This window comes from Dermacentor albipictus, chromosome 1 (genome assembly GCF_038994185.2).
Source record: "Dermacentor albipictus isolate Rhodes 1998 colony chromosome 1, USDA_Dalb.pri_finalv2, whole genome shotgun sequence".
NCBI classification, from domain to species: domain Eukaryota; kingdom Metazoa; phylum Arthropoda; class Arachnida; order Ixodida; family Ixodidae; genus Dermacentor; species Dermacentor albipictus.
The window spans coordinates 196368275-196381558 of record NC_091821.1 but is presented as its reverse complement, the minus strand read 5'-3'; the positions used below and the strand labels follow the sequence as shown (position 1 = coordinate 196381558).

General features: G+C 45.1%; 1 protein-coding gene across 6 annotated transcripts in view; it reads left to right on the top strand.

Moving 5' to 3' along the window:
• Positions 1-13284, top strand: part of Nsun2 (tRNA (cytosine(34)-C(5))-methyltransferase Nsun2) — a 159228-nt gene that overhangs the window by 62371 nt on the left and 83573 nt on the right. For 4 of the 6 annotated variants that reach the window (XM_070530707.1, XM_065433505.1, XM_065433501.2 and 1 more), the window contains 3 exons: positions 938-1139; positions 7412-7515; positions 7577-7648. In XM_070530707.1, coding sequence (XP_070386808.1) covers positions 938-1139; positions 7412-7515; positions 7577-7648 — 378 coding nt within the window. Of the gene's footprint in view, positions 1-937; positions 1140-7411; positions 7537-7576; positions 7649-13284 lie in introns of all 6 variants that reach the window. The other 2 variants (XM_065433504.2, XM_065433502.2) reach the window with 2 other exon arrangements.

Genomic DNA, 13284 nt, shown 5'->3' with positions numbered 1-13284 from the left:
CGGTCAGCAGTCGGTGCATGGTGCTCTCGATCAAGTTGGCTCAAGGAGTGTCCGAAAAATCAGACGAGAGGTTGCAAGGTGTCCAAACTTTCGGCAGTTGTTATACATTATGGTCTATGGGGAGAATGGCGGTGCCGCGAAGCTGACCGAATAATCGGGCATGTCCGAATTTTGGAGTCCGGAAAATCAGTCGGTGACTGTGTTTGAGACAAGCAAACACGTGAATCGTAGCAGCAATTAAAGAAACTGTCACCAGCTGTATCATTATCAGCCATCTACCCACAGCACGCGGCACTGTGCCGAGGCCGTGCTGTGTTCTTGTGATCACTGCTGTTATCACCACTTATGCACATGAAGGTGAAGCACTGTGATACCCTGGCAAATGCACAGTATCTTTATAAGGACAGTAAACACAGAAAATAAACAGAACTTTGGTAGGGTGTGTTCCACATAAATTCAAGCACCTACTTTCCACCACCATAGACTGTTGCTGCCATGCTGAGCTGCATAAGGAGGTGCCCATGGGGCTGATCATTCTCATCTGCTGTGGAATTCAGGCTGAGACCATGCCATAGCATTCCCAGCTGGGGTTGAGCATTCAGAAAGAACCACCCAAACATGATTGGAGCGCTCTGAAATGACGATAGCAGATGCATGTGTAGCACCTCTTTAGAAGAATCAGTGTCTTCTCATATGATCAGTCAAAGATAATGCGAGTGAACGATAGCAGCTGTAATGTTTACTAGTTTCTAATGTGCATCTTTCCTTCTTTGCCCCCTTCCCCCCTTTCCCTGTAGGATAGGGTACACACTTGAAAGGGACCAAAAAGTGTTTGTAGCATGTGTATTTCTCCATATTAACTGGCATTCGGGAGGACAGGAAAAGTACCCTATTACATGATAGCCACAAGATGTTCTTTGTTTGTTTCTACTTGTAGGAACGGTAGAGCTGGTTGATGCCAGGAGCAGTTTGCCGGGCTTAGTGAGCAGCCCAGGCCTCTGTACATGGAAAGTTTCCAGTAAAGATATGGCAGTTTACTCTTCATTTGGTGAAGTTCCAGAGAGATACCACACACAAATCAGGGCACACATGTTCCCTCCATCATCTGAGGTGGCTGCACAGTTGAAATTGGAGCGCTGGTATGTATAGTATTCTCATTTCTCAGCCAGAAATCTGTCCTTGATTACCTTATCTTGGTTTCGGTTGTGCATGTCATGGGTTGTTAACTCTTTCCTTACTATGGGGAAAGTAGGTGTTTTTGTGGGTTACGCCAGATTTCTTTTCCTGAAGGAATTATTGCACTAAATATTTTATGTAATACATAAACAAAAAGCAGAATGAACTCACTTTTCTCGTATTAAAGGTTTATTAACGAGGTCTATGTCATAAAAAGTTATAAATTGCCAGAATCAAGATGGTGGGATAAAATTTAAGTAGTTTGTAAAGGCATGCTTGTATATACTAAGAAAAATATCTAATAGAAATTATGAGATATACAAAATGACTGCCGTCTAATATACACTAATAGACATCTCCGAAAAAATCAAAATTTTTCATTGAACAGGTATTCCACTACAAAAATTTAACTGAAAGCACTAGAGTTGGGCGTGCTGGGCTATGGCCGCTGATGTTCCGGCTGGTTTGCGTCGTCGCTCTCAAAGCTCAACGGAAAGCCAGCATCCTCGGACTCACTACTGCTTGATCCATCAATAAAATCAGCCGCAGACATTGTGGGATGACGAGATCTGTGATGTTTTGAAGCGTGCACTCCTTTCCCAGAAGCGGGCATTTTTGCTTTCTACTTTGACGATCGCCAAACTTCAGAATGCGTTAAAAAAATACTGCGTGTTGAGAAAAAATCGGAACTGTTTAGAAAACAAAAATATAGTTCTCATCCTTCACGTCTGCTAGTGCAGTGCGTGCATGAGCGGCGAGGAATGTCTCCAAAGCGGCGTTTAAACCATCGATAGTGGGCGGCCAGTTTTGCTTTCGGCTTTGACGATCGCGAAATTTAAAAGCATGTTCATAAATTACCGCCTGGCAGGGAAAGATCGAACTGCTTAGAAAACAAAAATATACTTCTTCAACGTCCGATAACGCAATGTGTCCATGAGCGGCGCAGAAGGCCTCGAAAGCGCCGTTTCAAACCATCGTTAGCAGGCTAAGAATGCCCAATGGGCGTGGTACAAGAAGAGTTGAGAGGGGTGACAGTTGTATGAGGAATCATTAAGAGCGAGTCAAGGAAACATAAAGCTGCCCCTCGAATTTACCAACGAGCCTCGACTCGCTCTTTCTTGTCGTCCCCACCTAGTGATGCACAATGCTGCTCCTTGACTGAAGACACTGTTCTTCAGTAACGCTCCTCAATTGCTCCTCAGCAGTTCCTATGGCGACGAGTTAAAGAAGCATGCTTTCACTCCAGTGCATTCCAGTAGACTCCAAAATCACCTGGTTACAAAATTTCTGCTCTGAGATCACCGTGAAGTGTCATTGAAGTGCAATGACTTACTACTTCAGCCAAAGGCTGATGCTGCCATCCACTTTCATGAAGCAATATGAAATGCCGAATGGAAGAATGTTCTAGAATATGAATGTGCGGCTTTCCCCCCCCTCTCCGTCCCTTTGCTTGGGCCTGTTGTTATATGCAGTATATTTTTCAGCGACATTTGTTATAAGTTGACTGCATTATTTTTTCAACATTTCTGAGCTGTCATAATTTTGCTTCCTTTAAATTTATGCTATATTCTTGCAGATCCGGTAATCTGAAGCCCTCCACTATGTTATCCTCGTAGCCGATAGTGCAGCTTTTCGATGGCCTAGCACTGACAATTATTATGACATATTAAAGCTATACATAGGTTTTGGAGAAAACTAGTGGTGACATACTGAAAAGATTTTGCGTCAAAAAACAACACACACAAGAAAGACGAAGGCACCACGGGCGCTACTTCAACTGTTTAATGAGTCTGTATAATGTCTTTACGATGCTGAGCTGAAGTTTCTATCACGCCTACTCTGATAAAACCTTGTACTCCATGTTGCCTTGTACGCATGCGCGGTGTTGTGGAGGGCTATATATGTCGAGTGCTTTCACCCTCATTAAACAGTTGAAGTAGTGCCCGTGGTGTCATCGTCTTTCTTGTGTGTGTTGTTCTTTGGCGCAAAATCTTTTCAGTATGCAAGATCACCAACTAGCCCAGCACTTAACTCTTCTAAACTAGTGGTGACCTCTGTGGGAAATTGGGCCATTTGGGCTTCCCTGAGAACACAGAGTTTAGCACACAGGCATTCTTACACTGGGCCCTAAACAAATTTAGGCCGCTGTGGTCGGGAATTGAATCTGTGAACTTGTTTTTGGCTGGCAATATTGTGCATAGCATTTAAACTGGGTTTAATTTAAACAATTTTTGTTTGTCAAGACTCCCTAAGCACTAATAACGTATTTGTAATCTTAGCAATCAATCGCAATGCTTGCAATGAGCCATTTGCCCTTTGTGATTACTTGCACTACTTTTCGGGAAGTTATTTCTGCTGAGCTCTGTTATAACCCCATAATTTTGTGCGGCACGTGAATAATGATGAATATTGTTACATGGCCATTTCTTGCACTACCCTCCAAACTGTCCCTCAAGGGGGAACGCGGCCTTTGAAGACTGAAAAATCACGAAAAAGTCGATTTTTGGGAAACCACATATTTGGGCAGTATGTCTTATAAACTACTGTTTCTGCAAATATCAACGTCTAATTCACTGCGAAACTATTTTAAATAAAGTTTATAACGAGCCGCGGCAGCCCTCAAGCGGCGAGTGAGCGCTCAAAATACCCCTACTTGGCACGAACGCCATTTTTTCCACTGCTCCCCCGAGCACTGCCATATTGGTGTTGTTTTGTTCGTGCATTTTTGTGCTTTTCTTTCCCGACGGCGGCGGCAGCGGCAGCGGGAGAGGCGTAAATCGCTCATGATTGGAGGGCTCACAAGAGCTTTCAAGTTTCCCGTGGCTGAGACGTGAAGCTGAGATTGGGCGAAGTGCGCGCTTCTCAAGGACGTGGGGGAGCCCACGACTCCCATTAGCTGCTGTGTGCGATGACATAGTGGTCTCCTGCATAATGCGTCCGGCTCCTCCATTGCCGGCGCCCTTTGTGTGTTCCGCTTGCCATCGTCTATCTTTGCAGCCATTCGCATATTCTCCAAATTTCTACCGTCTTTACGAGATTGTTGTGTTTAGCCTGCCGATTGTTGTGCGGTCAGCCACGATGCGCCCAAAGAAACTCAAGACTCTACACGCGTTCGGTGCCAGGAAGCGTTCTATGAAGCTTGCCGCTTGCCCGTGTGCCGACAATGATCGCACTGATGGTTCCTGTGGGGCAGCTTCTGCTTCATCTACACAAGAGCGTGGTTGCATCGACGCTTCTAGCAACGTGACTCCTGCTCCATTGGCGCAAGAATTTGTCGTGACAAGTGAGCCTGGTGTCTCGTGCTCATCGACAGTGGCTTCCACATCCTCTCTTTCATCTGCCTCGGACAGTGCGATTGCATCGTCCACTGTTCACTTGAAAACACGTTTCTTGATGTCTGAGGAGAAAGAGGCGGTGGATAAAAAACGTGCTGCTGTGCAACGAGGACTTGGCGCTATGTTAGCGACAAAGCGAAAATTTCAAGCAATGGAGCGCGATCCTGAAGCTGCCACCGCTACAAGTGAAGGTGAAAAATTTCTTCTTGTGCAAATGGATGCCCTAGGCGACCTGCTATCCGGGACCCCGTGCCAGCGGTGCTTCGCAACTGGGATGAAGGTCCAAGGAAGCACCCAACTTGGACTTGCAACAAAGCTTGAGCTGCTATGTTTACATTGTGGAGTAGTTGCAAGCTCGTGGAGTTCTGCTCGTCAGGATGACTCAAGGGCCTTTGACGTGAATATAAGCCATTGTGGCAACAAAACAGATAGGGAAGGGACAAACAGCTCTCAGTGACTTTTGGGCAGTGATGAACGTGTCCCATCGTGGCCTGCATCATAAGACTTTCCGTAGCACTTGAAGAAATTAAGGGAACCGCAGACACTGCATAGACAAGTTCTGTACAGAATCTGCTTCTGCTGTGAAAACCACCTACAAGGAAATGGATCCATATTTCAGCAGGGATATATATCACAATAAACTTTGATGGAACATGGCACAAGCATGGCCACACGTGCCATATTGAAGTTGGTGCAATAATTGAATATCATACGGGCCTCATCTTGGACGCCATTGTTTTGTCGAACCAGTACCTTGGTTGCCAAACCCGCCGTGGTTGCTCAATGGCTATGGTGTTAGGCTGCTGAGCACGAGGTCGCGGGATCGAATCCCGCCACAGCGGCCGCATTTCGATGGGGGCGAAATGTGAAAATACCTGTGTACTTAGATTTAGGTGCACGTTAAAGAACCCCAGGTGGTCGAAAATTTCTGGAGTCCTCCACTACGGCGTGCCTCATAATCAGAAAGTGGTTTTGGCACGTAAAACCCCATAATTATTATATTGGTTGCCAAGTAGGACCAAAACCTGGATACCCAGGCTACGCAAGCTGGCAGGAGGATCATTTGTGCCGGAAAAACACTGGCTCTAAGTCTGGGAGGATGGAGGTTGAGGCAGCTGTCATCCTTTTCTCACGTTCGGTGCCAAAGCACAACCTCCGTTACTCAACGCTCGTGTGTAAGAGTGATGGTGTGTGATGGTGAGCAAGAGTGATGGTGTGCTACCTCTGAAGCATTGGTAAAATCTTCCAGGCTATGTTGCAGAAGCACTGCTACCTGTTTATGAGCGCCTCTCACAGGCTTCTCTTCTGCAACGCTGCCTGGGAGCAAAGACACAGAATGCATCAGAATCATTTATTTATTTATTGAACATACCTTACAGGCCCCTTGACAGGTCATTGAGTAAGGGGGGGTAAAAAAAAGTGCAAAGAAACTTCTCAGTGTACAAACATACGGCTCAAATTTGCAATTTAACACAAAGAACACACATCTGGGACTACAGCACTCCGTGCTGTGGTCCCTGATGCGCAAAGAGCAGCATGCGTCGCTGATTGCTGTGGAGACAGCACTGCATGAGGAAGTTTTAAGATATAATGCTGGCTGCCACAGGGCCGCCCAAGAGCTATGTTCATCAGTGGAGCTAACACCTGGCGACCTGGACATTCAACGGGCAGCTGAGAAAGATTCTCTGTGCTTGAAAAAGGCCAAGAAGCGATCGCAAGAGAAGGTGGAAAGGCGGAAAAAGAAGAGAGTGCCCATGGACATCTCCAGTTACGCTGCAGGGTCATTTTAGACCGCTATATGTGCTCAATTTTCAAAAATAATTTTCTCAATATGACTTTTTGGCTGGTGAGGCTGCTTGTTCCAGCCATATTTCTGTAATCGCTCATCAGATTTCCAGAAGTTTTTTTATATTGTATCTGAATAAATTTCTGAGGGCAAAACAAGCCCATATTTTTATATATATTGTGTCTGTGATTTGTGATATTTAATAAAAACTTGATTGATAAATTCTTAACCACCAACACTAAATTCGGTGGTCTGCTAAAATTTTTCAGCAAGGAAATTTAACAAAAGGGCTCTGTCTTGCTCTGAGGTATCTATCTGGGAATCATCATAGTGAATTTCACAGTTGCAGCACCTTTTGAAACTTTTCCAGGCCTGGAATGAGAAAACCATGTGAACCATTCTGACATATTGCTGTAACCTGAGAACCAGTGAACATAACTGCATGAAATTTTGTAGTTCTACTAATGCTTTTGCTATGAGTCTATCCTGAAAATTTTATCAAGATATCTCGATAAACAAAAAAGTTGGTATCCAAGGGTAGCCTCCCCCCTTAAAGGTCTCCAGTTCTTTTGCGCTGAATGTATGCGAGCCTCATTGAATGCCAGTCTTGTTGGTTAGATTGCAACTCTGAAAGAGATTATGGCTGGGCTCATTATTTGCTGAATGACGGCCACTGTTCTGGAAAGTGAATAAGAGCAGGGATCGAATCTTGTTTCAGGCTCAATCACCAGAAATATGTGAAAGTTGCGGTTTTGCTGTGTGACACTTTTTCTTCTTGTTTACATCTAACATTTTTTGTGTACTTAGGCCTGACTCTTTGTTATGACCTGTAAATAACTCACACCAAAACTTGTTTGAAGCTTATTGGTCTAAAATTATAGCATTTGAAACAAGCACTTAATATACATCTCTTGGGTCAGTGGTATTGCCAAGGCATTTAATAGAGGTATACGCTAACGTTATCAGTCATGATTGTCATCAGGTTTGGCCATAGAGGATCAGTGGAATGTTGCTTTAGACAACATTGCATAATTGACATAGGTTGTAGTTGTATGCAGAATTACAAAAACATGCATGATGTGCAGTTAGTGTTTTCTCTCTTTTTTTTTATCAGCATAAGAATCCTTCCTCACCAGCAAGACACAGGTGCATTCTTTGTTGCTGTACTAAAGAAAACGGCACCGAAACTGCCATGGGAATCTCAACAAAAAGACAAAGGTGTGGGAAAGGCTTCTCTTGGCAAGTACAAAAATTCTTATACTGTGGTGCTTATATGCAGGCCTAGGCTTCAGAAGTACAGTGACACATGTGAGGGTGACCAGGCATTACAAGGATGGACAGAATGGAACTGGCAAGAATCTTTGTACAGAACATGCTATTGGGGCTATTGAAATTTATTACTGTTAAAAGTGTATCATGACTTGAATTGCTAAGTGAAGAACTATGTATAAGCTTGTGTGTGGGTCAGTATACTACATGGTGACTGGCGGGGTTCTTCATGAGGTTTGCAGGACTTCTAGCTAGCAGAGCTCTGGTCACTGACATCTGAGGTCATGGTAGGTTGTACAATCAATCAAGCAGTCATTGTGATAACCTGTGCAGTTTGCTGCTTTGCATATGGAACAGCCATGATGGTGAATTAGTTGTGAGGGGAATCACCTTGCACATCTCATGTTCAAGCATGCCATGAGATTAGCATATTTTTTTCACCAGCCTTTCTGACATAGAAATTCCTGTCACACGTGCAATAGGTAGCACTGTGACAGCTAACAGATAATACTTCTAGTATGATGCATAATAGAAGTATGTGAATGTTGTAAGTTAAGCTCTGATCTTGTCACGTAAAAGGTATGTCCCAACCAATGTTGCCATATTCAGAGAAAATGCACATGGCTGCTTCCAGTGACATGCCATGGTGCCGCTGGCTCTCCCTGCGTTGCAACTGTGCTTAAAGGGACATTTCAAGCACAGCAGCTTAAGCTGGATTGGTAAATTAGACATCTAGCAGACAACAAACATAAGTCTTACCATGAGCAGAGTCACGGTAAGCTAGAAAAGATGCAGCAGTGAAAAGAGTGCTTGAAGTTCCCTTGCTAGGTCTTGGCATCATCATATCTGCACATTGTCTGCTCGCTAATTAGTGGTTTGTTAGTTAACAAGGGGTGCACTGCATTCTGTAGGAACAAAAGATTCAACCTAATGATGAATTATTAAGAAGTTTAGCTTAGCAAGAATAGCCCAAACATGTGAACATTGAAATCTGTGGTGTCAGACTAACTTATCCATGCTGCTGGTTTGCTGGGAAATTCAAAAAGAAAAGTGTTTTCCTTCATTTTCGCCACTAATAAACTTTTCTGCAAAATAATTGCAAATCGAGCGAAGATATCGTCAACCTGGCATGGAACAGTATCTTTCATCACCCACTCTTAAATTTAACAAAATGGAATTCTTTTTGTCATTGAAATTTGTTTTTATTCCGATCGTCCGACCATTTGGAAAATTTTACGGCCCCTTCTGTATTACCAAAATTCGTCAGGAACTGTATATATATTTGCTTAAAACGTCAAATTTCCATATAGCGAAATTTCTATATAACGATGTAAAGTGCCAATTTTGGTGACTTCATTACAATAAGCAGTTTAACTGTATTTCCAGTTTCTGCATGAAGCAGACCTGCACATGTTTCTTTAATCACTTTAAGGAGGTATGACAGGGTAAATGGTACGTGTTAGTTTTAACGTAATATATTAGAAACTGCTGCAGATATTCGCATCCAATTTCACGCACTTACAAAAGATGCTCTTGGGTACAACACGAGACACTCTGTTTGTGTAGATGGTTTGCCTTTCCTGTGGCCCACTTCCGAAATTTCAGGTGTGTTTAATTATTTGATGTACCTTTTCTCTGCGGTCAAGCAGAGGAATGTGATGATATTACGCAGTGTTATTCTAAATACCCATAGGTTACATCTGAACTAAGGAGATATCATATCCACTTTGGAGTTTGCGCCCCCCCCCCCCCCCCCAAAAAAAAATAAGACGTCCCATCGTGGGAGGCCTAGGCCCAGCCGACTAAACTGCTGGTGCTCATTTAAGTTCACTCTCTCTCTCTCTGCTTGCACAAAGCCACAAGGGAGTTTCTTGCAGTGTAAATTTTTCCAGTGTTATCATTCATATCATCAGAGATTTTTTTAGTTCAGAATATTTATGACTGGTTGTAGTACATGTGTACAAAGTTTCACTGGAATGGGATGAATACTTTCTGAGAAAAGGTGCATTGAATTTGACAAATTCATGAAAAATGCAACTTGAGAAAAATGAAGTTATATGTTTGAATACTATATGTTCGAATCTCGAGTGCTCGCCCACCAAATCTGAGCTGTTACTTCTATCCGCAAATAAACGCATTACGCCGAACATTCAGATTAACATTAATGGGAAGCAAGTTCCCGTAGTAGACAAAATCCGTGTACTTGGCATGCACATTCAATCTAACCGACTCAATATGCATACACTTGAAATGAGTACTGCCAGCGTAGGTCACACCACATGGCTATCGTATAGTGCGGAATGTGGGTCGAGGTTTTTTCCAAGAAATATTACTGAAAGTTCACCCCTCGACTTATATACCGGCCCTTGGCACAACGTGAATAGTCATCTGGCAACCTGTAGGAGCGCAGACCTTTCGGCATCCGTATCGTTATCGCCTCCTTGGTGACTGACGCGGCCCGGAAATCCGGACTGCCCAAGGAACAATTCAAGGGCTCCATTTATTGGTTTCGTCGCTTCATGCGATGCAAGGGATTTGCACTTCGACGGCGCACATCAATCTGCCAGAAGCTGCCAGAGGCATACGAGGACAAGCTGGTCGAATTCCAGCGCTATGTTATCCGTCTCCGGCAGCAGCATGGCTACATGTTGGGACAGATCGGCAACACTGATGAAACGCCGGTGTGGTTCGACATGCCGTCGCCCACCACAGTGTGCGAACGCGGCGCAAAAGAAGTCAAGCTTCTTTCTACGGGGAACAAGCATTCACGCTTCACGGTGATGCTCGCATGTACTGCAGATGGCAGAAAGCTGCCCCCATACATAATATTCAAGAGGAAGACGCTGCCGAAAGAGCTTTCCCGCGGGATGTTGTCAAGCGTGAATTAAAAAGGCTATATGGACGAGGCCCTCGTGCTCAATTGGATTGAGATCGTCTTGAATCGGCGACCCGGCGCACTCCTGCGGTGTCCGAGCATGCTCGCCTTGGATGCCTTTCGCGGGCACTTGACCGCAGGTGTGAAGCAGGCACTCCGCGACGGAAGGACGGAACTCGCCGTCATTCCGGGAGGCATGACGTCAACATGTCAGCCACTGGACGTCGTGCTCAACAAGCCCTTTAAAGACCGTGTCCCTGAACAATATACTCAGTGGAGGGCCGGCGACAACCCGACGACCCCAACCGGCCGGCTGCACAGGCCGCCTCTCGCCACTGTGGCCACATGGGTGTCGCAGGCTTGGTGCTTGCTGCCCGATGATATAGTGGTGCGGGCATTCAAGAAGTGTTGCATTAGCAACTCCTTGGATGGCACCGAGGATGACATGTGGGACGCAGCCAGTGAAAAGCAGTCGTCTTCGGACGAGAGTTCAGACAGCTCAAACGAATGAGCAGGTGACGAGTCTGGCGGCACCACTAAATAAAACGAAGTTTTGTGCCTTATCATTTTTATGTTGACTTCTTTGCTTCAATGTAAGGGGGTCGACCTATATTCCGCCTCAACCTATATTTCGCATTATATGGTAATAGGAAGGGTGTACAATAAGCACGGAGGTCTCTGCGAGGCAGAATTGCTAAGACTGGTACAGGCGTTTTCTGTCAGTAAAATCACATTCTCTCTTCCCTATCTCCACTTAACTAGGGCCGAGGAAGATGAAGTTAATTCACTGATACGCAGACTCTACAAATTTGCCCTTGGAGTGCCAAGTAGAGCTTCCACTGAGAGACTTTTGGCTACAGGTACCTTGAATACTTTTAGTGAGCTCGCAGAAGCCCACCTGACCACTCAATACCAGCGCTTATCGAACACCCACACTGGTAGGCACATCCTAAACTCCCCAAGTATTGCTCCAGCACCCATGACCAATGAGAAATTCAATATTCCCCACCCAATACATGAGCACTTTCATATCGCTCCTCTCCCTAAGAATATGCACCCTGTTCATCATGAACATAGAAGGCAACAACGAGCTAAAGCCCTGCAGAAAAAGTTATTTAACTACAAAGGTGTGCTCTATGTCGATGCCGCAGAGTATCCGTCTGGACACAAATTCGCCGTATCAGTCGTTGACTCCACTGGCAGTATTGCGATGGGAGCATCCATTATAGCCTCTTCTTCGGAGGAGGCAGAGGAGGCAGCGGTGGCACTCGCCGCAACAATACCCAATTGCTCTGTCATTGTAAGTGACTCCAAAACTGCCATCACAACTTCGGAGCGGGTAGGGTTTGCAGGACAGCCCTAGCCATTCTATCTCTCAATCCGCCAGCCCAACTTCTGAGTTTAATCTGGACACCTGCTCATGCAGGCCTAATCGGCAATGAAGCGGCCCACCTAAGTGCTCGAGCTTTCACGAACTGAGCACAGGCTAGACTAGGGGACGGTTCAGACGCCAGAAATCTCCCTCCAGCATTCACCTCCAAAGACATTACTTGCATACCACGACATTTGCGGGCATTACCGCCTAGGTCGCCTAACCCTCCCTCCTTTATTGATTCGGTCGTCACGCATACACAAGGTACTATGGCGTAAACTACAGACTCGCACTTTTCTATCTTGTGCCTTACATCACAAAATTCACCCGGGAATATACCCTACTTCAGCCTGCAAGTTTTGTCCTGCTAGCAGAGCGGACCTTAACCACATTATGGGGCAATGCAAGAACCACTCCCCTCCCCCTAACTTTTGTAGAGCTTTAAGTAGTAGGGAGCTGTGGGAGGCTGCCATGCGCAGCTACAACCCCGAACTTCAGGAAGCTATCCTGAGGTGGGCTGAGGTGGTAGAGGAGGCCTACTGCGAGTAGGATAACCTCCCTTGCCTTCTTCCCGCAGCCCCTTTCCCTTTAAGATGGGATAAATAAGGTTGCCTCTCTCTCTCATGCAGGTTTCTCCAAAACCCTTCTTAGTGTTCCTTTTTATCCGTCGTCCTTTGTTGCTCTCGGCAGAGTCATAGAATTGTGCCCTGTCAACAAGCTCTTTGTCCAACCTGTCGAGGGCAGTGTTACAAAACAGACCTGGAACAATTCCAAGGGCCTCCAGAACAGCTTTTCTTGCAGAATTACTCTCATTGTAGTAGGCTACAGCATTGTTAGTTGCTGTCTTCAATGTGTCAGCACTGACAAAATTTTCTTAGACCAGCAGCACCAGAAAAGTTGGTTGAGTGACTCATTGGTGTTCTGTGTTCGTCCATGAATACATTTGCTCAGAAAACTGATTGCCTTTGAAAGTTCTCTTTCTGCTCCATTTGCTGGACGATCGTGCCATCTTCTGGGCAAGTAATACGTTTGAAACTCGAAACAGAGGCGACCATGACCACATAAGCAAAAAGCAAGAGTTTGACATAATAGTTATTTTCTACAAAGGGCTATTACATCTAACTCTTGCTCCGAGTTGTTAACAAATATGACTTTGCCCTGCCATCTGCTAGCCGCCTGGTTAGCTCAGATGGTAGAGCAGCTGCCCCAGAAAGGCGGTGGTCCCGGGTTCGAGCCCCGAACCAGGACGAATTTTTCATCAACTGCGATGCTTTCCTTTCGAGGAGCCCGTATGGGATTCCTTTGTGGCAATTCCTATGATTGGGTTGATGTATCATTTTCTTTTCATTAATATATTATTTTTTAGTACAAATCATTTACTTACCATACACACACACAAGCGAGAAAAAAAACCACGCCATAACAAAGAAAAGCGCGGATGACAATGATAAACAAACCGGCCTCCGCCTGC